This window comes from Setaria viridis, chromosome 9 (assembly GCF_005286985.2).
Source record: "Setaria viridis chromosome 9, Setaria_viridis_v4.0, whole genome shotgun sequence".
Lineage (NCBI taxonomy): Eukaryota > Viridiplantae > Streptophyta > Magnoliopsida > Poales > Poaceae > Setaria > Setaria viridis.
Window position 1 is genome coordinate 2,590,430 of NC_048271.2, and position 23,650 is coordinate 2,614,079.

General features: G+C 46.7%; 3 protein-coding genes and 1 pseudogene across 3 annotated transcripts; 3 read left to right on the forward strand and 1 right to left on the reverse strand.

Moving 5' to 3' along the window:
- Positions 1-166: 166 nt before the first annotated feature.
- LOC117840709 (OVARIAN TUMOR DOMAIN-containing deubiquitinating enzyme 5) lies at positions 167-3,531 on the forward strand. The gene is made up of 2 exons (XM_034721232.2): positions 167-327; positions 2,436-3,531. Exons 1-2 carry the CDS (start codon positions 224-226, stop codon positions 3,301-3,303), a joined length of 972 nt encoding a protein of 323 aa, XP_034577123.1. The 5' UTR covers positions 167-223; the 3' UTR covers positions 3,304-3,531.
- A 2,225-nt stretch (positions 3,532-5,756) lies between these two features.
- LOC117840190 (nicotianamine synthase 2) lies at positions 5,757-7,232 on the reverse strand. Its single transcript, XM_034720649.1, has one exon. The coding sequence runs from the start codon at positions 6,986-6,988 to the stop codon at positions 6,005-6,007; it is 984 nt and encodes a 327-aa protein (XP_034576540.1). The 5' UTR covers positions 6,989-7,232; the 3' UTR covers positions 5,757-6,004.
- Positions 7,233-9,460: 2,228 nt separating this feature from the next.
- On the forward strand, positions 9,461-11,223 carry LOC117839288 (protein argonaute MEL1-like; annotated as a pseudogene).
- A 996-nt stretch (positions 11,224-12,219) lies between these two features.
- On the forward strand, positions 12,220-18,575 carry LOC117836234 (dihydrolipoyllysine-residue acetyltransferase component 1 of pyruvate dehydrogenase complex, mitochondrial). The gene is made up of 19 exons (XM_034715622.2): positions 12,220-12,419; positions 12,517-12,570; positions 12,882-12,918; positions 12,983-13,016; positions 13,481-13,530; positions 13,610-13,654; positions 13,764-13,837; positions 14,545-14,614; positions 14,696-15,094; positions 15,633-15,693; positions 15,825-15,869; positions 15,954-16,037; positions 17,018-17,094; positions 17,179-17,241; positions 17,473-17,543; positions 17,638-17,698; positions 17,787-17,847; positions 17,925-18,005; positions 18,117-18,575. Exons 1-19 carry the CDS (start codon positions 12,391-12,393, stop codon positions 18,173-18,175), a joined length of 1,455 nt encoding a protein of 484 aa, XP_034571513.1. The 5' UTR covers positions 12,220-12,390; the 3' UTR covers positions 18,176-18,575.
- Positions 18,576-23,650: the final 5,075 nt, after the last annotated feature.

Genomic DNA, 23,650 nt, shown 5'->3' on the forward strand with positions numbered 1-23,650 from the left:
TGGGCCGGCACCAGCGTTTCAGGCTTTTGAGAGAGAAAGATAGAATCGAAAAGCCTAAGAAGACCCGCATAAGCAACAGCTTTGAATGTGATACTGGGCCGAATTCACGCCACCGGCCCACGCGAGATACTTCAGGCGACAAATAGTTTGCTGTCGCGTACATAGTCGTGGCGCTTTTTCTCTGTCCGCCACCGAGTCCGCCACCGTGTTGCGTTCCTTGCCGATGGAGGAAACCCTAGCCGCCGAATCCGCCGCCGGCGAGACGCACGCCGCGGTGGAGACGGAGCGGAAGGAAGAGACGCTCGAGGAGGTGCTCGCCAGACACAGGTTAGTAGCACTCCTCCTTCCCCATGCCTGCTGTGGATTGGGGCGATTCAGCTTGTGCCTTCTCGGCTAGAATTCCGTCAAGTTATGTAGGGTCGTGCGTCTCGCGAGAAGAAAAAGGGCTTGCTCCTTACTGTTTTTATTGGGTTAATAGGTAACTTATGAGGAAAAGATCGATTCTTTTGCCGCGGTAGATACTTGGGGGTTCTAAATTATAGGATGACTGGTTCACTACTTCACTGGATTTGGCCCACTCGTGCGGCTGTGGATTTCCAGTAATCCAAACAGTTGCAAATTTTATTTATCTAGGAAGGTGGTCATGTCTCTTCTTGGCCTAGATGACTAGAATTCCTCTTAGGACTGTAAGAAAGGAAGTTTCATGGCGACAGTTAAACTGCATCGCTATAAAAGCTGTGTATATAGTGATATATGCTTGCGAGTAGATGTTATGTTTACATGCTGTTGTTCAAGTGATTACATACACATGTAACCCGAGTTGGTTCACTGCGCAATTTTAACTGAAAAATGTGGTGCAGTATGTGAGAATTTAAAGCATCTAGAAGATATCACAGCGGTTCAAACAAACTGATAGCTCAGTGGTTGGGCACCCAGTTGTTGCCAGCCGACCAGGGCTCGAACCCTGGGTTGCGCAAAAAAGGTCCCCTGCTATGCGCCTCAGTTGTTCAGCCAGGACGGCCCACCCTTAGCTAATGCCGGCTTTCGGGACCTTTTCTCGACCTTTGATGCGTATTGTTTGATTTTGGTTTTAATAGGACGCATGAGGAAAGGATCGATTTCCCCCATGGCAGATGCTTGGGATTCTAAAAATTGTAGTCTGTCTTGGTTTGCTAGATTTGGCACCTCTTGTGCGGCTGTGGATTTCCAGTAATCCAAACATTTGCAAATTGATATATTTAGGAAGTTGGAAGTTGGACATGTTTCTTCTCGACCTAGATGACTGGAATTTCCCTCAGCGACGTAAAAAGGAAGTTTCATGGTCACAGTTAAACTTCCTTGCTATTAGAGTTGTGTATAATATATGGATGCAAGTACATGATATTTTTGGGTACTGTTTGCTTTGTGGCCTGGTTGTTCAGCCAGGAAGGCCACTCTTGGCTAATGTTTGTTTTGGGACCTTTTCTCGACCCTTGAAATTCCTTAAGGTAAAATCATGGGGACTATCTCCGGTGGTTGATTTTTGCTATGATTGCTGGTGATGCTTGATGCCCACATTTTGCCCCCTGGTTTCATATGGATAGGGTTCTGTTAGATATAATGGTGTTATTCTATCTCTAGACTCTAGGTTCATATGCTGCATGTCATGTAACAAAGTGCCTTGCTGCTACATGGCTGCAAATTGGGAGTATAGAAGTTCATCTATGCCAAACTTTACACCAGTGGTGTCTCAACATTGCTTGCATAATGGGAAAGAATATCGATTCCATGAACATTCCACTTTTGAGCCAATCAGCCTAAAGGAAAAGGTGTTATGATAGTAAAGCACTTTGATTATTCATGTTTCATTCATTAAATTTATGAAAATCACATCAATTTGTTGAAGAAAATAGAATATGCTGCATGAATCGCTTTAGGTTTGGAGTTTCAGATCGTGTGATGATCTGAAGGACCTTTGGCTGAGAATGTAGATACGTCAATATTTTAGGTATCAAAATATCAGTTTCATAAGGAAGCTTTTATACTGGAAAAAAGATGGGACTGTCAGTGCATGAAATGTTTGCTTGCCTACTTATCAATGTTTGAAGCCTCAAGGTTCTGGTCAGTTTCTACAGAAGCAGAGTTTTCTGCCAGCTTACTGGTTAGGCATAATGTGTTTGATTATACATCTTATGTCTGTTCATCTCAAACCCAACAAGATTGTGACCTGCAAAGCTGTGGCTCTTTCATATTTGTGCTTGTGTTTTATGGTGCAAAATCAGTTGAGTAGCTGAGTATGTCGATGTTGGAACTTGCTGTTTTCTGTTTCTTACCTTTCATCCTTGGATGTTCATTACCTATTTAGGTTTCAGAAATGGTGGGCTGCAACCTTTTCAATAATGTCACAACTCACAAGTTTATTGACAATGGGTTTCTGTTCATTGTGTCTGAAACAGGAAAGAGAAATCCAAACTCCAGGATAAGGAAACAAGCCTGAAGAAAGCTGCTGCCAAAGGAAGCAAAGCTGAGCAGAAGGCAAGGAAAAAGCAGGTAGAAGAAGAGATTACACGCCTGTCAGCTGAGTTAGAGGCGAAACATGCTGCGGAGCTTGCCTCTTTTGGGTACAAACCCTCAGGCAGCTCAGAAAAGGGTAACCTTGACAACTTAGTGAAGGCCATAGCTGGTGTTACCATGTCCAGCAATTCAGAGTCTGCAAAGCCCAGCAAGGGTGCAAAGCGGCGACAGAAGAAGGCAAAGGAGGAAGCTGCTCGAGAGCAACGGATCCAAGAAGAACAAAGTAATCTCGTCAGCGACCGCATGCTGGAAAACGATAAGCTCGAAAGTAAGCTTGAGCCCTTGGGGCTGACCGTCCAAGAAATAAAGCCAGATGGCCACTGCCTGTACCGTGCTGTAGAAAACCAGCTTTCGCTCCATTCCAATGGCACTGCACGGTACAGCTACCAGGACCTACGGCAAATGACAGCCAAGTACATGAGGGAACACGCAGCCGATTTCCTCCCCTTCTTCTTAGCAGAAGGGAAGGCAGAGACTGGGTCGGATCCCTCTGAGAGCTTCGAGAAGTACTGCCAGGAGATCGAGTCCACTGCAGCGTGGGGTGGACATCTCGAGCTTGGCGCGCTGACCCACTGCCTCAAGAAGCACATCGTGGTCTACTCGGGCTCCTTCCCAGACGTGGAAATGGGCCAAGAATACAAATCTGGAGGTAGTAGTGCTGGCGATGCTAGCATCAGGCTGTCCTTTCATAGACATGCCTACGGTCTCGGTGAGCACTACAACTCGGTGATTCCGACCGAGTCATCATAACAAAAGGAATTCAATAGTCTCTAATATGTTTGACTGTTTACTGGCGCTGCCCGTTGGAGTTCAAACACAGTAGATGACTTGTTTTCGGCCCCTCTTAACGTTTTTCCATCTTCTCATCGGTCGATGATGGTTGAGTGTGTACCAATCCAATCAAAGCTGTATTCGGGAGGTTGCTTCCCAAACAATTTTGCTCTCACCAGTAATATGTTTAATCAGTGATTTTTTTTCCATCGGATGTAGCTTGTTGCTGCTTTTGAGCGGAATCCTAAAAATTTGTATTCCCTCCGTTCCACGTAATGTAAGTTGTGTTTTGGTTTTTCTAGGTACGTAGATTTTGTTACGTATCTGGATATAACTCTCTCTATATATATAGATGCATAGTAAAAACTAAAAATCAAAAACGACTTATAATATATTTTGGAATGGAGGGTAATATATTTTGGAACGGAGGGAGCAGTTCCTTTGCCTCTGCGGGCGTTCATAAGAGTTGTTGCCTAAGCTTTTGCTGCTGTTGCCGTTGCTGAAATTGGTTTGTAAGATTTCTTTTGTACGGGTCAGTTGCAGTTTCCCGTCGTTCCGATCGCTGATATACTGCAGTTGAGTTCGACGATCGGCAAGGTATAGTGCTCGCCCTCGCCGTCGCAGCCTTCTGGATTGTCGTCGGTTTTGTTGGGTCAGCGCCGGCGCCGTAGCCACCGCCGCTCGTGGTCAGGTGGAAAGCTCTCTTCCCATGGCTTCCGCTTCACCTCCATGTTGCTGCACTTGGACGGCAGCGGGCTCGCCACCGGGCACCGGCACCACCCCGCCGCCGCGGGCTGACTGCGAGAAATGTCTGGCTTCATTTTCTGGGCCTCAGCAGTAAACTGGGCCGAGCTGCTGTAGCCTACGCTCCCGCGCGCCTCCGCCGGCTCGGATCCAGCCGCTCGTTCACGACCCGACGGTTCCGATGACCCCAGGGGTGGACGGTAAATGAAATACCGTCCACCCCCGATTCCCCACCTCGCCGCGGGCACTGCCATTCCCGCCGCCGTCCGCCGGCACGTGAGGGGTGCCGCCGTGCCGGGAGTGAGAGAACGGGGTCGTCCTGCCGCGCGGAACCCAAGCGCCTACGAACGTCCATGGCTGGGATTTTCCGCCCTCGACGCGCAGCGCACGGGTAGTGAATGCCGGGGGCCTCGCCGCGCCGGCGCGTCGTCCTCGCCCACCGCGGCACCGCTAACACGGCCACCGCCGCCGCCTTTGCTTCCGCTGGGAATTGTTTCAGATCCGTCCGGTGGAAGTCTGAGTGTACCAATCAAAGCTGTATAAATAATCTTGCTGTTTCGTGGGTTCAAGCGCCGCCACTGTCCTCATCGTCATGGCTTGGAATTTGGATCCAATGGGAAGTCCCAGCCGCGTGACCGCCGATCTTCGTCGAGGCTTCCAGCCGACACCGTCGTAGTATGCAGTCCTCGCCTTCGTAGCTTATCTTGTCCAGTCGCACCGCCGTCCGCCGGCGCCTCTTGTCGACAGTAAACTGGTCGGTTGCTACCTTCCATACCACACTGCCACACACTGTACGCACCAGAAAGCGCACGCCCCGTAACCCGTCGGTACCCGTACGCACGCGCACCTCAGGGGATATGAAAGGTGAAAATCAGTGGCCGATGAAGGCATGGAGCTCAGCAACACCACCGTGCCTGCCGGCAGCAGTATTGTGTCGCCTCGCCGTCCCGTCAGAAGCACAGCTCGTCAGCTCCTCCATGGCCGCGCCGGCATATCCTCCCTCTCCTGCGGCCCGGTCATACCGCCTTCATTCTGCAGGGCCCTGCACGGCCGGCGCCGCGCGGGCGTCCACCTTTGCGCGGCGCGATGACGACGGCGTCGCGTCGCCAGCGCGGCGAGACACGCCGCGCGACTGGGCAACTGATTTTCCGGGCCTCGGCATCGAACTGGGCCGAGTCGATTAGGCCACATATCGGCCCACACGACGCTCGCGCTCGCCTCCGCCTGCTCGGAATCTACCGATCGTTCCCGATCCGACGGTCTACGTGACCCCAGGGGTGAACGGTAAATGAAATACCGTCCACCCCCGGTCAGTGAACGAAGTACCGACCACGCGTGAAGTCCTCCCCTCGCGACGGCCGCCGCCCTTCCTGCTGCCGTCCGCCCTCCGCCGGCTTGCTGACCGTAGCTGGGGGTGAGAACGCGCGGTCATGCCGCCGTGCTGACGGTTGCACTCCTCTGGTCGCAAGCCGCATCGGGTCCTCCGGCTGGGCCTTGCCAGAGTTGCCAGCACACAGACTGTGGCGTGCCTGTAAATGTTGAGGGGCCTCGCCGGTCGCTGCGCCGGCGCGTTCTCGTCGCCACCGCCGTTGCGGCGGAAAGTAAGACTCAAGGCCACAGCCGCCACCGCCGTTGCTGCGGAAAGTAAGACTCCAGGCCAGGCCACCGCCGTTTACACACATGGTTGCTAGAGTTTCGGGCAATCCTTGCCCCAAGTCCAATCTTTGTTCTCCTTCTCTGAGACAAAATTACTCTTATTTGTTCACACACACGCGTACAATCTTTGTTCACACCGTACTAACCGATCGTTTCAACACACACGGTACAGTAAAACGCTCGTCACGGCTGCCACTCACGACAGAGACGACACAGGACGATGCACGAACACGTGAAAAGTACCATCGATTACGGCAACTCGATCGTCCCTTGAGAGACCTCAGAAGGACACCTCCTCCCTGGCCGCCATGTCCTCCCTCTTCAGCAGCGGTGGCGCGGCGGTGGTTGCGGCGCCCGCCTCCATCTTGCAGCACTTGCACGGCGGGCTCACCACCGGTGCAGCGCCGCTGCCCTTCCCCTGCCCGTCCGCCGCCTTGCGGGGGACGATGACGGAGTTGATCACCTCGTCGTCGGGGTGGTACACCGCAAGCACCTCGAACCCGCCGCGGCCGATGTCCTCGGGGTCCACGACGGGGTACAGGAACCCGCGCGCCCCGTGCGCGCTCCGCACCACGAGCGCGGCGCCGGGGGCCATGTGCCGGCCGAGGTGCGCCACCACCCTCGCCTTGTCCTCGGCCGCCATGCCGACGAGCGCCGCCAGGAACACCACGTCGTACTCGGCGAGCTCCTCCGTGAGGTCGGCGACGTCGGCCGTGCGGAACGACATGCGCTTCGACAGGTCGGCGTCGGCGCGGACAAGCTTCTTGGCGCGCTCGTTGGCGGCGGCGCACCGGTCGTAGTTGTCGAAGAGGGTGCCGGGGAGGTGGCGCGCGGCGAGGACCAGCGAGCTGAAGGGCAGTGGGCCGGACCCGACGAAGGCGACGCGGGCGGGGGCCAGGCCGGGCACGTAGCGGGCCAGGAGCTCGTACTCGAGCCGGCTCAGGTCGAGGTAGTTGCGGTAGTAGGGGAAGCGGGCGAGGTGGTCGAGCGGGTTGTCGAAGGCGGCGAGCGTGTCAGCGTAGTGGGCCTCCAGCTGGCCCTCGGCGTCGGAGCAGAGGCGGATGAGCTCCTCCCGCATCTTCTGCGCGTCGGGGCCGAGCCTCGACACGTCCACGGGGCTCGCCGGGACGCAGGCCGTGACGAGGGCGGTGAAGAGCGCGTCGACGGCCGGGGACGGGCTCAGCGACGGAAGCTTGGCGATGGCGGCGTGGAGGCCCGAGATCTTCTCCACCAGGGCGGCCACCTCGTGGTTCTGGGCCTCCATGTCCGGTCGGTCGCTTGCGCAGTTGTTGTTGAGCTCGGGTTGGGGAGCTAGAAGCTCGCAATGCGGTGCAGGTGATCGGCGCCGGCCGGATCGTGCGAGGCTGATCGAAATCGACTGAGCTGCTCGATGGGCTCTGGAGTGCGCACGCTGGGTGTACAAATACCCGGCGCCGGGACGCCCGACCGGCGGTTTGCATGCGGCATGGCCGGTGGCAGGTGGAGAAGACGACGATGTCGACGCTTGATGTTCGCGAAGCTGCGAAGACGAGCGTGCGGCATGGCGTTCACTGCCGGCGGCCTGTTTCATGCTTCTATTTTGGAGTATGGTCCTACTAGTTCTTTTAATGTATTTCTATTTTTGGAGGCATATACTCCTAATGCTCCTTACATGCGACGGGATTTGAACTTGATCATTTCCAGAACGGCACAACTTGTAGTAACCAACGGTGCACGTCAAATCTGTCGATTGATCAGGTGCGGATCAACTCGGCAGAACGTTCTTGAGCCCAAAAGTTCTCACAAACTTAGGAATCGTGGAGGCAACACATCCGAAACTCTACCTTTCGCTGTATGTAGAACACAATTTTGCTAAGGCGATGTTTATTTACAAAAATATATTATTCATCCTCAAATCAAATCAAATATATAAGAAAACACTTCCCAACTTTCCTTCAAACTCTCGTGCGGGTGCGGCCCACGAAGGGGGTGTTTGGGAGATAGGGGCTAAACTTTAGCCCTGTCACATCGGATGTTTGGATGCTAATTAAGAGGACTAGACATGAGCTAATTACAAAACTAATAGCAGAACTCCTAGGCTAAATCGCGAGACGAATCTATTAAGCCTAATTAATCCATCATTAGCGAATGTTTACTGTAGCACCACATTATCAAATCATGAAGTAATTAGGCTTAATAGATTCGTCTCGCGATTTAGCCTAGGGGTTGTGCAATTATTTTGTAATTAGCCTATATTTAATATTTCTAATTAGTATCAAATATCCGATGTGACAGGGACAACCCCTTTCTCCCAAACATCCCTTAATGGCATCCTGCAGCATCGCAGCATCAATACAGACAGGACCCGTAGCCTCGACTTGTGAGGGATCCTCGGCAGTCAAATCCACCATCGGCGCAATCTCCGGGACTGTTTGCCGACGGTTCACCAACTCGGTACTCGCCACATCAGGAACGACATCTTCTGCAGCTCTGGATCAAACAAAAGACAATCAATCAATTATCGCCTATGGTGCTCTATGAACCAGCACAACAACACACGATTACTTACCGGTCTGATCGCGGAGGTCCTCGTACACGCTTCTTGACAATAGGCGCCGGCTGCACACCTGCAGCTGGCTCGATCGGGGCTACAGGAGGCAAATCTTGAATATTCTCACCAAGACCTGAAATAACTAATGCTGAGACTACATATGCGTGACTACAAGCAATGCTTGCGTACTCACCGCGAGCATCGACTTCGGGCCTGTTCGCTTCAGCTTATCAGCTATCGAATAGTATTTTCCTCTCACAATAAATCAGCCGTTTCAGCTTTTCAGCCGGCTTATAAGCTGAAGCGAACATGCCCTTCAATCATTGTGACACCAGCAACAGCTTCTGGCATCTTCACAACATCAGCCAACTCCGCTGCTGCAGGGTCCATTACTCTGGCACCTGCAACCCCAGCCTTGTCGACTACTTGGACGGTAGTCGGCTTAGGGGCTGCGGTCTCGGGGGCTGGTGGCTCAATCTCCATGGGTGCCTCATTCACCGCGGTGCCCACGCCTGTGGCCGCATCCTTGGCGATTTTGACTACCTCGGCAGAAGTAGTCTCTCCATCGTCAAACACCGCGGCAGAGGCCCTCTCAATGCTCTCGTTAGCATCATCGATGACCTGCATAGGGTAACTATAGTTCAGGACAATTCAACTACCGGATATTACATCACAAGTACCCATACCTCGGATCTTCGCACTTTCGCGGAAGTAATCACTGATGGGGTCGCTGCATGCTCGATAAGGGATTTGTTTCGTACCGCAGTTCGGCGCCTCTTTGTCGGTGGAGCTGTAGCTTCATCATCATCACCACTCCCAATTTGCTCCTCAGCATCACTAGGCGCAATCCTGTATCCCTTCAACACTCAGGACTACACAGGTAAACTGACCAATTAAAGTCAGGAACAAGTATTAGTCGGCAGCAACGACTACTAGCAGTCATGGGTACTCGAAATAAAAGCTTGAGTAGGGCAACTTACCTCTCTGGGTTCATACCAATTGTCAAACTTGTTGATGGACTCATCGACTACTGGCACACCTTGAAAGTTCTTGAATAATTTATCCAGCAGTGTCTCCACCGCATCATCAGATATATCTCCAGAGGACATATGAGATGGATCCTCAAATCCTGTGTACTCGAAGCCCAAGTTCTCGCGCAGCTTCAACGGCTTTACTCTGCGCTTCAAAAAACTGGCCGCTACGTTGATGCCGGTCAGTCCTGCTCTCTTCAACTCGGGTTGTCCTCAGCTGGCTCCTCGATCCATCTGTTCAAGTACTTGGGCGCATGGCCCGTAACTACTAGCAGTGTAGGGCCGTGGTTCCCAATATAGAACCATTTCTCCTTCCAGGTACCAGGCAACTCATACTCGATGTATACCTCCGAGTTCCTTAGCTGGATGCTGGCTCCTCCGAGTACCTCTGTCCTTGCTACACTTGGCTGCGGCTTGCAGCGGAAAAGCTTCCTGAACAACTCGAGATGGGGCGGGATCCCCAAATGCAACTCGCACAGGTGGACAAAAATAGCTATGTGCAAAACTCCGTTCGTGTTCAGATGCATGAGTTGAAGACCATAGAACTCGAGGATACCTCGGAAGAAGTCGGAGGTAGGGACGGCAAGGCCTCTCTCGACAAAATGTGCCCAGATCACCGTTTCCTTGCGATGCTCCTCGAATTGCCAGGCGTTCGCGTACGCGGGTTGCCAGGAAATCATCTCCTTCGTACCCTATGTGTCAGAAGTCCCAACAATCATCTTTGGCGCTGATGTCAAACCCCCCCCCCCCCCCCCCACACACACACCACCACCACCACCAGGAGAGGACTCTGCATCATCCATTGCTGCTGTTAGTTTCTTCTTATAACTGTCAATTTCTTAATTATTATTTAGTTTTACGATGTGCTCTTACAATGTGATAATCGTGCTCTTACATGGTGCTACTTTTCATGTTTGTTCAGGTGGTGGCATCAATGGACTGGCCATAAATCACCAAGTACAGAGGTCTTGTTTCTGCTCAACCACACCGACAAGAGATAATAGAAGACCTGTTTACCGTCAGTAAAGATCCACAGAAGGGGCACAATGTTAATGGTGGCATGATCAGGTTAGTTGTGGTTGATCTGAGTTGACTTACTGTCAGTTCTCACATGGTTTATCTAATGAACTGACATGGTCTTGTTTGTAGGGAGCTACTTATTGCTTTCCGCAGGAAGACAAACCGCAGGCCTGAGAGGATAATATTCTATAGGTATGTGTTCCAGATTCTTGTTTTTGGTTCACATTTGTATTCTGTTGAGTGAATTATGTTGACTGATCTCTCTTATACAGGGATGGTGTAAGTGAAGGTCAATTCAGCCATGTACTGCTTCATGAAATGGATGCCATCAGAAAGGTAACGATTCCCTGCATCATAGTTTGTTTGTCAAATATGGTTTGCGTCGCTATATGTTGATGGTTTGTGACTGTTGCTCCTTTTCTGTTTCAAGGCTTGTGCTTCTTTGGAGGAGGGATATTTACCTCCAGTCACCTTCGTAGTTGTCCAGAAAAGGCATCACACGAGGCTTTTCCCTGAGGTTCACGGAAGGCGTGATATGACTGACAAAAGTGGAAACATTCTCCCTGGTTAGTGGTTTTGGTGTCACTGCTATTGAGTACAAATAGCTGATTCTTCTGCAAGCATTTTCTGATATGGGATTGTTTTGTGCTCTGTGCTTCAGGAACTGTGGTTGACCAAAAGATTTGTCATCCTACTGAGTTCGATTTCTACTTGTGTAGTCATGCTGGTATTCAGGTAATTATATGTCAGTACCTTGGTGCGCATTCTTTACCCAACATCATTATCGGATATTGAGTGTCAAAATATTTCTGTTACGGAACAAGTCGGCCCACCCATTGCCATGTCCTTTATGAATGTGAACAGTTTGGTCCAAAATTGATACCTAATTATCCATTATGCGAGTATTTTGCAATTTAGCTCCCTGCACCCTGACTCTTGCATGTGGTACTGGATTGTGATTCACTCGCCCTTCTATCTTGTGGTGTCCAGAACTCAGCATTCCGGGGTTGTTCATTGTTAATTAGTCCATAAGTCAGAGGCTCTGCAAAAAAGGATACCAATGCAATTCTATGTTTTCTGAACTGAGGAGAGCCGCTGTCCCTAAGGTGGTCAGTCTCCCTTTTGCTATTGGGTGAGTGGTGCACCAGAATCACAAATGTTCCTTTCAATGTATATATTATCTTGTCATTTTCAGTGTTTCTTTCTTCAGAAATTGCATTTTCAGTTACAGTGGGACCTTTTCATGCGCAATAGATTGATTGCAGCTGTACTTGTTGGCATCTGACCACGGTGTTAAGGTGTCTGCTAGCGCTTCTGAGTCCTCTGAAAACTGCAATGAGGAAGATGACAGGAATATATAAGAACAGTGGTTCTAAACAGTCACACCGTTACACGCATCATGAGTCCTCGGAGAGAGGAAGCATGTGTGTGCCTATGTGGATCGCTATTATACTTGGCCAAATTATTCCTTTGAATGGTATATCATCTTGTCATTTTCAGACCTTTTATTTAAAGTATTGCCATGTTCAGTACAGTGGACACCTTTTCGATCGCGTGCACTATGAATCGTGATTCTCTCGTTCTCGGGCTTCGAACACGTACCAATCAAAGAAAATACGCCTTGCATAAACAGAAAAAGGATCGCGTACTTACTGGTTTCATGATCATTCTATCATCCATCATATGTTTATACCATACATGGCCAAAGACAAATTGAGTTCATGTTCTTGACTTTCGGCTGTAATTTATTATATTATTAATTAGTCCATTCTGTCGCCTACGGGTAGCAGATTGGAGAGCTGAGAAATCCTGGACGTCGGTTAGTTTTCGACGGCACGGATCCTACCATCCCCATCCTCGGCTCGGCAGCATCCGGCCCGGTCGTCAACCAAACAACCTGCTCCCCTGCGGGTTCCCCTGTTCGCCTTCGCCCCGCTGGTGGCATCTCTTTCCGCCGCCGAACCCTCCTCCGCCCGCGCCGCGGGTCCCTCCCTCCCTCCCTCCCTGATCCTCCGGCCACCGGCCGCGGCGCCACTCCCGGTCTAGAGGTGTTGGAGATCCGCCCGTCCCAGCGAATTTGGGAAGATGGCAAACATCCGTGCGCTTCTGGTCGGGTAAGATGTTAGATGCTACCGAGGAATTCGTGCGGATTGCGATGCGTGTCCGCTCGGCTATTTGCCATTTTTTTTTTCTAATGCTGATCTCCCGCAGCTTGTCGCGCGCAAGGGGTTCCTTAGCCGAGGCTGGGCGATGTGCTTCCTTAAGGTATAGCATTGCATATTTTGTCAATGGGATCGTTCAGTTTTATACTGTTGTGGAATCGTTTTGTTGGTCCATGTACTCGGTGCCGGCACCAATTTTGATACTAGGGTTAACTAGTTAGCTGTGAATGTGGATTAGCACATGTGTAGATTTCATGGTTTGATTATTTGCAATAGATGATTGTTGGAATTAGGTATTGAATTTGCAGTAATTAAGGAAGTATACCCAAAGGTTGCAAGTCCTTTAGTTTGTGATCACCTATATCTTTCTTCTGTACAATGTTTTTTTTCTTCTGAAGTACGATCTCTTTCCAGGCCATCACTCCTAGCATCAATGGTTGAACATTACAAGGTGAGTTCAAATTTTGATCCTTTTCATCAATCAAACTGCTACTTATGTAGCATTCCTATTTCAGGTTCCCTTGCCAACCCGTTGGTTCTCCTCAACAGGTATAACCACATGCCTCACATTGTTAATCTGATATGTTATAGATGGACAGACAAAAAAAATTATTTCAATAGTTTGACCCTGTAGCTCTGTTATCTTGTAAGTCTTTGAATTAATCTATCCATTGCTTTGCATAAACAGGAAAACTTGAAATATTTAAACCGCTAGCTTAAACTCGCGAAATTACCAAGTTTTATATGGTTTAGCTCTTATGTTTCTTGGTTGTCTGGCAATGTAATTTGATGAAAGAAAGTCCCTATGCAAATTAGTATGCTGTATTGGATTTTCTATGTTAACAAACTTATTTCTACGGACATGTTCCAGTCAAGAGAAATTTTCTAGGAACTATTATATGACCCTTTTTCACATTTGAAACGAAATTGTAACTAAAAACATGTACCAAAATATGCTGTTAGCATGTAGCAATCTATGGCACTATCGTTAATATGTTCTTATCTTTTCACAGGGCTTCCTCCACATCTGGTGGTTGGGATGCCAGCACTGTCCCCTACTATGGTAAAAACTTAATACATGTTGCAAGCTTTGTTTCTTTGTTCTTTATGTATATTCCATACTCTGACATAGTTTTCATTAGAACCAAGGTAACATTGCGAAATGGAGAAAACAGGAAGGAGACAAGGTTAGGTTTCTGCTAACTGATATTTCATTATACAAATATCCCATTCCCAAAATAGAATTTCTTATTTTTATCACTGTCAGTATCATTAAACACTCTATGTTGTTTGCAGATAGAGGTTGGTGATGTGATATGCGAGATAGAAACTGATAAAGCCACTCTTGAATTTGAAAGCCTTGAAGAGGGGTAATGTCCTGAAAGACAAGTTTCTCATTGGGTTTAAATCTATACTGTGGACTGCGAATATGACAGTTTCTGAGATTTGCCTCTAGAATTATGATTTTGCATTCCCAAGTTTACATTTTCTGCAAAGTATGCTCTAGACTCATGAACTGTCACTATGAAAAAAGTGCTTTCCATTACAATAATCTGTTCAGTGGTAGAACGTGTCACAATGCTTTAGGGATAGGTTGAATGAAACTTTTTCAATAGTTTTAGCTCTGACATTTTGCATTACATGAACCTCCCTGCATTCCTTTTTTACTGGAAAAATTCATTAACATTCTTGCAAACCTTGCTCATAGTTTATTTAGACAATTCTGGTCAATATAGTGCTCCAATTCAAATCAGTGTAATGTGCTATACTTCTTTCCTTCACCTAAGAAATTACCAAAACTTTGCCGTTATGCGTCAATTACGTAGATTACTTAAGAAAGTTCCAGTAATTCCCGTGCAAGTCTATCAGTATGAAATACATTAAATGTTTAAGTTTTTAAATAATTGGCAGTAATAGAACACAGTTACTGTTTCATTTAAGTTTTTACTTGTCTTTATCTAATTTGTGTTTGGTCATAGTTTTATTCTTTTGGGACACCCTGTCTTTTCTTGTCATGAATGCTTTGTTAATTCTGCATACATCATTCTTGTTTAACCTAACCACGTTAATATCTTAGGTATCTGGCCAAAATTTTAGCACCTGAAGGTTCAAAGGATGTTCAGGTTGGACAACCCATTGCTGTCACGGTATAGCTCCATGACTGGTGGCGTCTATTTCCTTTCAACATCCATTTTAAATTTCTACTGATTGCTGTTTGTCCATTTAAGGTTGAAGAGCTTGATGATATTAAAAGCATACCAGCTGATACATCCTTCGGAGGTGAACAAAAGGAAGAGCAGTCAACAGAAAGTGCACCACAAACTGATGTAACTAGTGTGTCTGAACAAAGCTCAGTAGTGAGCCGAATCAGTCCGGCAGCTAAGTTACTTATCAAGGAACATGGACTGGATATGTCATCACTGAGAGCATCAGGTCCCCGTGGCACCCTTCTGAAAGGGGATGTTCTGGCTGCACTGAAGTCAGGTGCAGTTTCAAGCTCAGCCAAAGAAAAGAAGGCTCCAGCGGCACCTTCATCTCAGCCAACTCATGATTCCCAGGCTCAACCAGCCACTACTTCACAAAAGGCTGATACATATGAAGATATTCTGAATAGTCAGATACGTAAGGTACTCTGTTTAACTCTTTCGACTTTTGTAGATATTATTATAAATTTTTTTAGTTATGTTACCTCGTGCATATAATAAACTTAAAAACTATAGTCTGAGATCAATCTAAGTGCTAATACCCAAGATCAATCTAAGTGCTAATACTCAAGCTTTCAGCGCCACACTGAACTCCTCCAGTCCGCCTACCATGCATCTAGCTACAGGTATTGTAGGATGGCCCAGAGCCCCAGAGTTTCTCACAATGAATCAATTTATTAATAAACTTCATGTTCTCTATATATATTATTTTAGATTAAAATCAAGGCTTCAACCTAAAAAATTGTAATATAAGTACTTCAAATATTTGCTGCTGGGGATGGATTCTGGAAATGTGTCATTCCATTTTATAGCCTGTTTCGTCCATTTATCTATCTGCTGGATATTCTGTGCATGATGTTTTTGATGAAAATGAACTTGGTCAGGTCTGTGCATTACACTTAGAATGTACACAATGTTTCAGTCTTTCAGAAGTGTCAACCTTTTTTTTTGTATCATGCAGGTTATTGCAAAAAGGTTGATTGAATCAAAACAGACGACTCCTCATTTATATCTATCCAAAGGTTTGTATCCATTCCCTGCACATGCTATTTTCTGATGTTATTGACATGATGATATAAGGTTTGTATCCATTCCCTGCACATGCTATTTTCTGATGTTATTGACATGATGATATGTGTTGCATTGTTCTCAGATGTTGTACTTGATCCCTTGCTCGCTTTCAGGAGCGAACTGAAAGGTTTGTAATTTATTTCCTTTTATTGGTTGTTTCAGTGATCAGATAAGAAAAGGGCCTTCTTTGCTCATGATTTTTTTATTGCAGAGCAACATGGCATTAAAGTTTCAGTAAATGATATCATCATAAAAGCTGTGGCAATTGCCTTGCGGAACGTTCCTGAAGCAAATGGTAATTCCTAAAGAATTAATTAAATATCAAATTAGGCCTCTGTTTTATTTTTACTCCAGATGTATGTTTGGCCTAAACGTATGAACTCCACAATGACTTCCCATTCTTGGGAAGCTTAATGATGACGGCTGCCCAAGTTACTGGACCGTGTTCTCTTTGAAAGGTAGCAGCGATAGCATCCCACTGACCTGCACAAATATGATTCACTGATTCATTCACATTTTGCTTGAATGGGTCATGATGAAGTTCATACACCACGAAGGGAGTTTGTGGATTATACACCTCAGTTGGATAGTACTCCCTCCGGTCAGTATTATTTGACGTTTCAGACAGGGATTTTGACTTGCATGTAGTTCTATGTGCTTGTCTGAAACGTCTATTAAAAGTGACCAGAGGGGGTATGAACCTAAGCTAGTATTAAATTAGATTAACATAGTATGGAATCCCCATAACCTGAATTTAATCAGCTTCACAATCATACTTTGGTAGTGTTTGTTCCGTGGTATGAAACATAGCCACATAGGATAGTCACTGGACGGGCAGCTTGGATGGTTAAATCATTGCCCAATCAAGCTTATACATTGATGTGTCCCCTTGTACATTGTACAAGTACTGGAGTAATGTGGTGAGCATTGCAGCCAACCATCGAATCTCAAGTTTAGCTTCTGCCCTGGTTACTTTGTTTCCCTAAGATCCTTTTCCAAATGTATATTGACTCACTTGACAAGCATAGTGCAAGTGGCAAGCAGCCATGCACATGTTGAGTGTTTGACTGGTGGTTGGCACTTTGGCAGATTCCAAGTAGAATACTACTGAGTATTCTAGTTTCCTATCCTAGGCTTCAAACATAGCTAGCCAGACCCTGTCTTGTTTTTTGGTACAGCTGAACATACATTCTGCTTTTTTGGTGCTCCAGTATAGCTCTCTTTAGTCTCCAACTCCACTTTTGAAAAAATGAATTATTTTTCATCATTTTTCAGCTTACTGGAACAGTGAGAAGGAAGAAGCCCAAAAGCATGATTCAGTTGATATATCTATTGCTGTTGCCACAGAGAAGGTATGACTATATCACTATAAGAATGCCAAAAAATTATTGTTAGTGTATCTTTGGTGCCTCTAATGATTGTCTTTTCTATTCTAGGGCCTGATGACTCCAATTATAAGAAATGCAGATCAAAAGACTATATCAGCAATATCCTCAGAGGTATAAGAATGTTCCAATATTTTATATGTCCGAATGCTCTCACGGCTATTGATCAGAGTCATGTAAATGTAGCTCTTGCCATTAGCAGCCATCAAGCTTGTATATGGAAGCATTAAAATTGCAAAACCTTGTGGTCAACACTTTTCTAAGAAAATTTGTATTTCTGTGCTTAAAGGAATTTTAATTTTCAATCATTGTATGTCATGGTTTTCTCCATTCCTAATCACTCAGGTTAAGCAGCTAGCTGAGAAGGCAAGAGCTGGGAAACTTGCACCTAATGAATTTCAGGGGGGGACTTTCAGGTAAATGATGTCTGCCTGTTTGTAATTGTTCTTCAGGGAATCCTGCACATTGTGACGTTCCGTATTTTGACATTTTTACAACTCATGCATGCAGCATCTCAAATCTTGGGATGTACCCCGTGGACCATTTTTGTGCGATCATTAATCCTCCACAGGTTGCTCCCACTCTCACACCTCTTGTCTTCCCTAGTAAAGTGATCTGTTGAATTTGTACTGATGATTCCTATTCATGTCTTCTGTCAGTCCGGTATCTTAGCTGTTGGTAGAGGTAACAAGGTTGTTGAGCCTGTTGTGGACAGTGATGGTATGTTTCCTCGACATTGCGCTTTCCTGCTCATATCAATTGTGGACATAATATTAATCCATGTGACTTTTGTCCAGGAAATGAGAAGGCTGCTGCAGTTACAAAAATGAGCTTGACGCTGTCTGCTGACCATCGTGTGTTTGATGGGCAAGTAGGAGGTACTGATTCTTTTTTCGCTTTTGTATTTGTTTCCGCTATTATTCTTTTTTATTTGTGTTTGGTTTCCCTATTACTCCCTTGTCTAATTCACCTCTTTGCACGGGGGACAGGCAAGTTTTTCACGGAGCTGGCATCGAATTTCAGCGACATTAGGAGACTGCTACTGTAAATGGAAGGAGGTGGATGTCGTGTTTTGAAGAATTCTTTGTGGCAATGCTGCTCAAGAAAAGAGAACATTGAGATGCAACTCGGGGCTCAGTTGCTTGATCGACAGCCCATACAAAAGTAACCAATTTTGTAATAATTCTAATAAGAAAGAATTAGCACCTCCAGAGTGTTTTTTTCCCTTTTAACGTTAGTTGGGAGGAGGCAAGGCATGTCCTGAGAATTGACAGATACGGTGCCACATTTCATGTTTAACGTGGTTCTGCAACATTGATCCTTGATGAGGTTTCCTGCGTCTTAAGCAGATCTCGTGTTTCCTGTGGATTTCTGGCGGAGACATTAGATGGACTCAGCGCATTTTGTTCATGATACATGGAAGTAATAACAGATTGGTTAACTCTTCACTTTCTTCATCTGTATAGACTATTGTCATCTGGTTTTGCGAACCGATCTGCTGCAGTAGCGTTCGATTTTTGCTGCTGTTGCTGTTATTGCTATTCCTACCGTACTAAATTATTAGTCGTTTTGAATTTTTTAAATTCATAAATTTTACTATGCATTTAGATATGTATTATGTTTACATAATAAAAGATAAGGATTTAATTTTTTAAATTTATAAATTTACTATGCATCTAGATATGTACAATGCATCTAGATATGTACAATGCATCGGCATCAATGGGGCGCAGTGACGGCAAGCTGCCACTGGCAAATCCACTGATCTCACAGTGTGCTGCAAGGCAGCGCCGCACCAGCACGCCCACGTCGGCCCGACGACACCAAAATGCTGCGGGGGGGCTGCCGTAAGTCCGAAACCAAACCGCGAATCGCGATCTCAGCGGCAAATTCAAAATCCACAGCAGCCAGAATCAAACCCGCCTGGCGAAATCCACGCGGCGCAGCGGCAGGGCAGGCGGAGGCGGAAGCGCGCGATCGGGCTCGACCCTTGCCCAGTTGCCCGCCTTCCCCGTGCCCCCCGCGACGAAGAACGAGGAGGAGTAGGCTCGTGCTCGTGCACGTTTGGGGTCTCGATTCATGGCGCTGCGGACGGCCGGGGTGGGAGCGCGGCGTGGCGGCGGTGCGATGTGGCGACGCTAGCTCTCCGCTCCGACCGCGCCCTCACGCTGCTCCACGTCGATTCAGAGGTATGCGGCAGCCCTGCGCTTTCGGTTTCGTGTTGGGTCGCTGATCGCGTGGTAAATTATCTTGACCTAGCAACTAGCATCGTGATCCCAGTTCGCGGGCTGAGGGTTTTGTGGCTTTGTGCACTGCCTGGTGTCTGGAGCCTAGGTGATCTGGAGAACTCGTCCAAATAGAGTCACATTCAGCGTCAGCGATCTGACTGCTCGATCCTGATAAAATTTCCCATTGGTCGACTTGAGTTGAACCAGCACCAGAACAATCTTATAATTTTCTCGCGCACTATTAGAGCACATGTAATGATTTGATTTCGTGTTATGAGGTCACTGGAACTTAGCAAACTGACTTTGTACAGAGGCGAACCTTAATTTTGGTATTCAATAATCACCGTCGCCACCAAATTTCGAGTTGGGAGGACCATAATAGCTGGAAATTAGGATTGTGACTTACATCTAGCTGGTTGAGGTTTTGGCTTTTAACTGCAGCTTGCTGCCAGTAAGAGACAGAGTGGACTTGTAATAAGGATGTGCGCTATTCTGGAAAATAGTGAACAAAAAAGGAAGATGATGATAAGAAACACTCAAGAGACTCCAAGCTCTTGTACACACACAGGATAATCAGGCTGCTGACACCTGCCTTAACAATGATGGTGTTGTTTTGCTTGGTCGACCTGCTGCAACTTTCTGGGCGTGATGTCCTCACTGAGTTCTAATGCTTGACTTCCAATATGATGTATTGGGCTTCACATAGTCAGGGAGCAAGTGTGTGGAGTACCATTTGACCAAATGATCATGGTTTCTTTTGATGAGAGCAATCAAATCACTTGGGCTCACTCAGCAAAATTATTTTGGAAGTTTTTTGTTCATGCTTAAAGTTAGTCTGTATTCCTGATAACAGAAAATTATCTATGAGAAGTTATAAGTATTTCCTCAAAAGAAGTAACAATTCTCACAGCATCGCTCCTTTTAGCCGAACGTTTTAGTTAGTTTCCATTTGCCATGCCAACAGGGGCCTTTCATAGTGTACAAGAACTTTGGGATTGGACATTTAAGATTATAAGTTCTCCATCCATCTCTAAATTTCATTTGTTTCAGGCTGTACAGGAATAAGGGTCTGAAATAGAGAAAAAATAGGGGCTTCAGTTGCAAAGATTGAACATGAATATGAAGTCCTAGCTGCTATCTCCTAGTTTTCAGGAACCTCTCATTCTGAGATTACTAATTGTTAGTCCATAGGTCGGAGACTTACAGGGGGGAAAACATGAGAGATGAAACTGGTTAGATTGTCATTACTTAATATTGTTCGTTTTCAATGGATCTCATCACCAAGCAGTAGTCATAAATGTCACAAGTAGATGAAAGTTGAAATACTAGTCGTCTATTACATGCTTGACTTGAAGAGGTTGCCTTCCTGTCTGGAAATGATAAGATCTCATATTCTCACTGTTGCTGCTGGATAAGTGACAACATCTCAACTATGAAGAACAGTTGTTCCTTCGCAAGTACACTAGTATTTAGAGTTGATTAGGGACCCCCACTCTCGCACAGGAACACTACAAGGAAATATATCTCCCGTCGTGTCATTTTCAGTTCTTATGCTAGAGACCTTTTCGTGTGTGATAGTAGATCACAGCTGTACTCGCTACCATGTCTATTTCTGAGTAAAGGCTTGCTCAACTACAATCTGTTAGTCCTTATCCTGTCGCCATCAATGTTGGCAAGAAAATGGATGATATGGTTGTAGAACTCGAAGCCTTTTCCTCAGCAATTCTATGTTTTTCGTTGACAAGGGGAATATCTTAGAATTTTGGTTTGTTATAATCTGTGCTGCTCAAATTTTCATGGTATTTAGTAACCTGCTTGGTTATTGCTATGGAAATTCTGTCTCCCCTTGTCAGGAACTTGTATGGGCAAGGTCCAAGGTGGTGCAGCCTCCAGCCGGGCTGGAGAGACAGAGAGACAAATGGGGGACCTTATCCTATGCCACCGCATGTGCTTTCTGAGCTTCTGTTCTGGTACAGTGAAAATGTTTCATATCCTTTGATTCCTTTCTTATACAGAGACCAATTGTATACCACGGTCAGTGAATTTTAACTTATTTCCTGTGCCAGAGTGTAATTTACTCCCACGAGGGTACCCGAGTCGTTTTCCTCTTGGTCGCACCCCAAAGATGCAGGTTGATGGATGTATTCCAGACTCCAGGAAGGTACCACATCTGTCTCCATCTCCGATACTAAGGGCCATGACATGGCTTATTCATATGGTTTTATGCTATAATAATCCCCTCCACCTTACTGTCCCGTATGCGTTGTGCCTGCACAATCAATCACAAAATCAGAGTCGGCTCAAAGAGCCTTTCCTTTGTGTCCGTTTCCACAAACTGTATCTGCATCTTTGTTCTGCCAAACGAACCATTTGCTACAGCTTAAATGTAGCTCTCACATTTCTCACTAGCTGCCCCCAATGGATTAGGCCCCCATTATGATCTGTGAGTAGTGTGTGCCTCTGTGGGCAACCTCGGCACATGAGTGGCCTCACGAACCGTGAACACGTGGGGCCCAATGGGCCCATGCATGGCCTCCTCGTCTCGCCACGGAAAAGGTGCATAGATGATGGATGGAGCAGTAGTGCAGTACCGACGTACTAGGGCACACCATATAATCTCTTCTTGGAACCTAGAGAAGAACACTTGATGAAGTAGCTTGGATGCTGGCCCCCTAGCCTCGGCAACTTCTTGCTTCACGGGCAAGCGATATAATAGTGTACTGCCGTTATGTGCCTTGTGGTTTTTGCTTGTTTTACAGTTTGTGTTGCAGTGGAGAGCTACCTGGTAGGCTGATATAATTCCTCATTGAGCTCTCTAATCTCCCTTTTTCTTTTGTTATGGCATTATACTCTCCAATTAATATGTAAAACATTTTTGTTGAACCTTGGGTCTCGATGAGTAATTGAATAAACCTTTCAAGCCGTTCTGGATCTCAAGAATTCCCAAAGTGGACTTACCATTGTTTTAGAGCTTTCAACTTCGGTCCCAGGTATAGCCGTTTAGGTTGATCGTTCATCAGCCTGTGTCGAGTTCAGGGCCGTGCTCAAGTACGGGAATGTTTGCTTCCTCACTCTACCTGGTTAAATTTTCTGGAGGTCCGTAGTACATGCACGAAGACACTTTTGGTAGGAGTGACCCCACGCACCGCCAATTATGCTTATGCCGCCGGTGCCTCATACAAAGGCACGAGCCATCATTCTGTTCTGCGTACCCGCATACACACAAGGGGAGCTCTGAAATAAGCAGAGCCTAGCTAGACCACCGTCACGCGTTTCTTCTCTGGTAGAATGTGCCTTTCTAAACTAGGGCAGTAGACCAGATGACCTAATCATGTTTATGGTTGGTAGGTGATTTGTTTCTTTCAAAGAATGTTTCATGGAGCCATTAGACGTGATAAGGTCGTAATAAATACCATGAGGTTGATTGTGTGGATTAAACCCGAGAGTGATTTGTGTGCCATCATACTCATACACGTCTCTGTCAAGACGTGCATGTTGTAGTGCAGCCGGGCAGCAGCTGTGAGCAACTATCAACACTTGAACATGGCTGACTGCTGTCTGAGTCATACCTCGAATCCAATTGGATTTCCTAACTAAAAAGAAAAAAAAAAGGTTCCAACAATAGAGTAAGAGCACGCTGCCGTGCCCTCAATCATGTATTGCGTGAATTTTGATCTGAACCATAAAGTGGCATTAGTCGTGGTGAAACCTTGAAAAAGCTTGCCTGTGTTACTGTTTACCTACCTAGCATAAGTCGGACAAGCCTGCCAGCTTTGCTCCTCCACCACTGACAGCAGAGCATGTGATAACGGCTTTGAATTGTGCGTGCCCATGACCCGTCTCCTGTTCGCGCCATTAGCTGACGTGGTGTGAGTTCCCCATTACCTGCAGCATCTGTACGCTGTCTTGTCCGTACCCTGGCATCACCAACGTCATTTTCAGAATTCTGCATTTCTTTTCTAAATCGATTTTTTTTCTCATTTCAAACGATGGTTCGAACTTCCAAAGGCCCAGCTCCCATCCGTGTACATCCATGTGCCTTGCGCTTTGTACACCAAGTGAAGTGAGCTCCATTTTTGTGCCGCACAAGCTGGACCTCAAGTGCGGTGGTAGTGAGTGAGATAGGACAAGGCATGATTCGGTTATTGTAGTTGGGAGCAAGTGACCATATTTGTAGTATAGAGCATCTCGTCTCACTGGCCTTTACGAACCGCCTTTTTCCGGTTCGGAAGAAATAATAGAAGTATGAAAGGAAGAAGAGAAAAAAGGCGTCTTTCGAGTGTTTGCGCATGAGC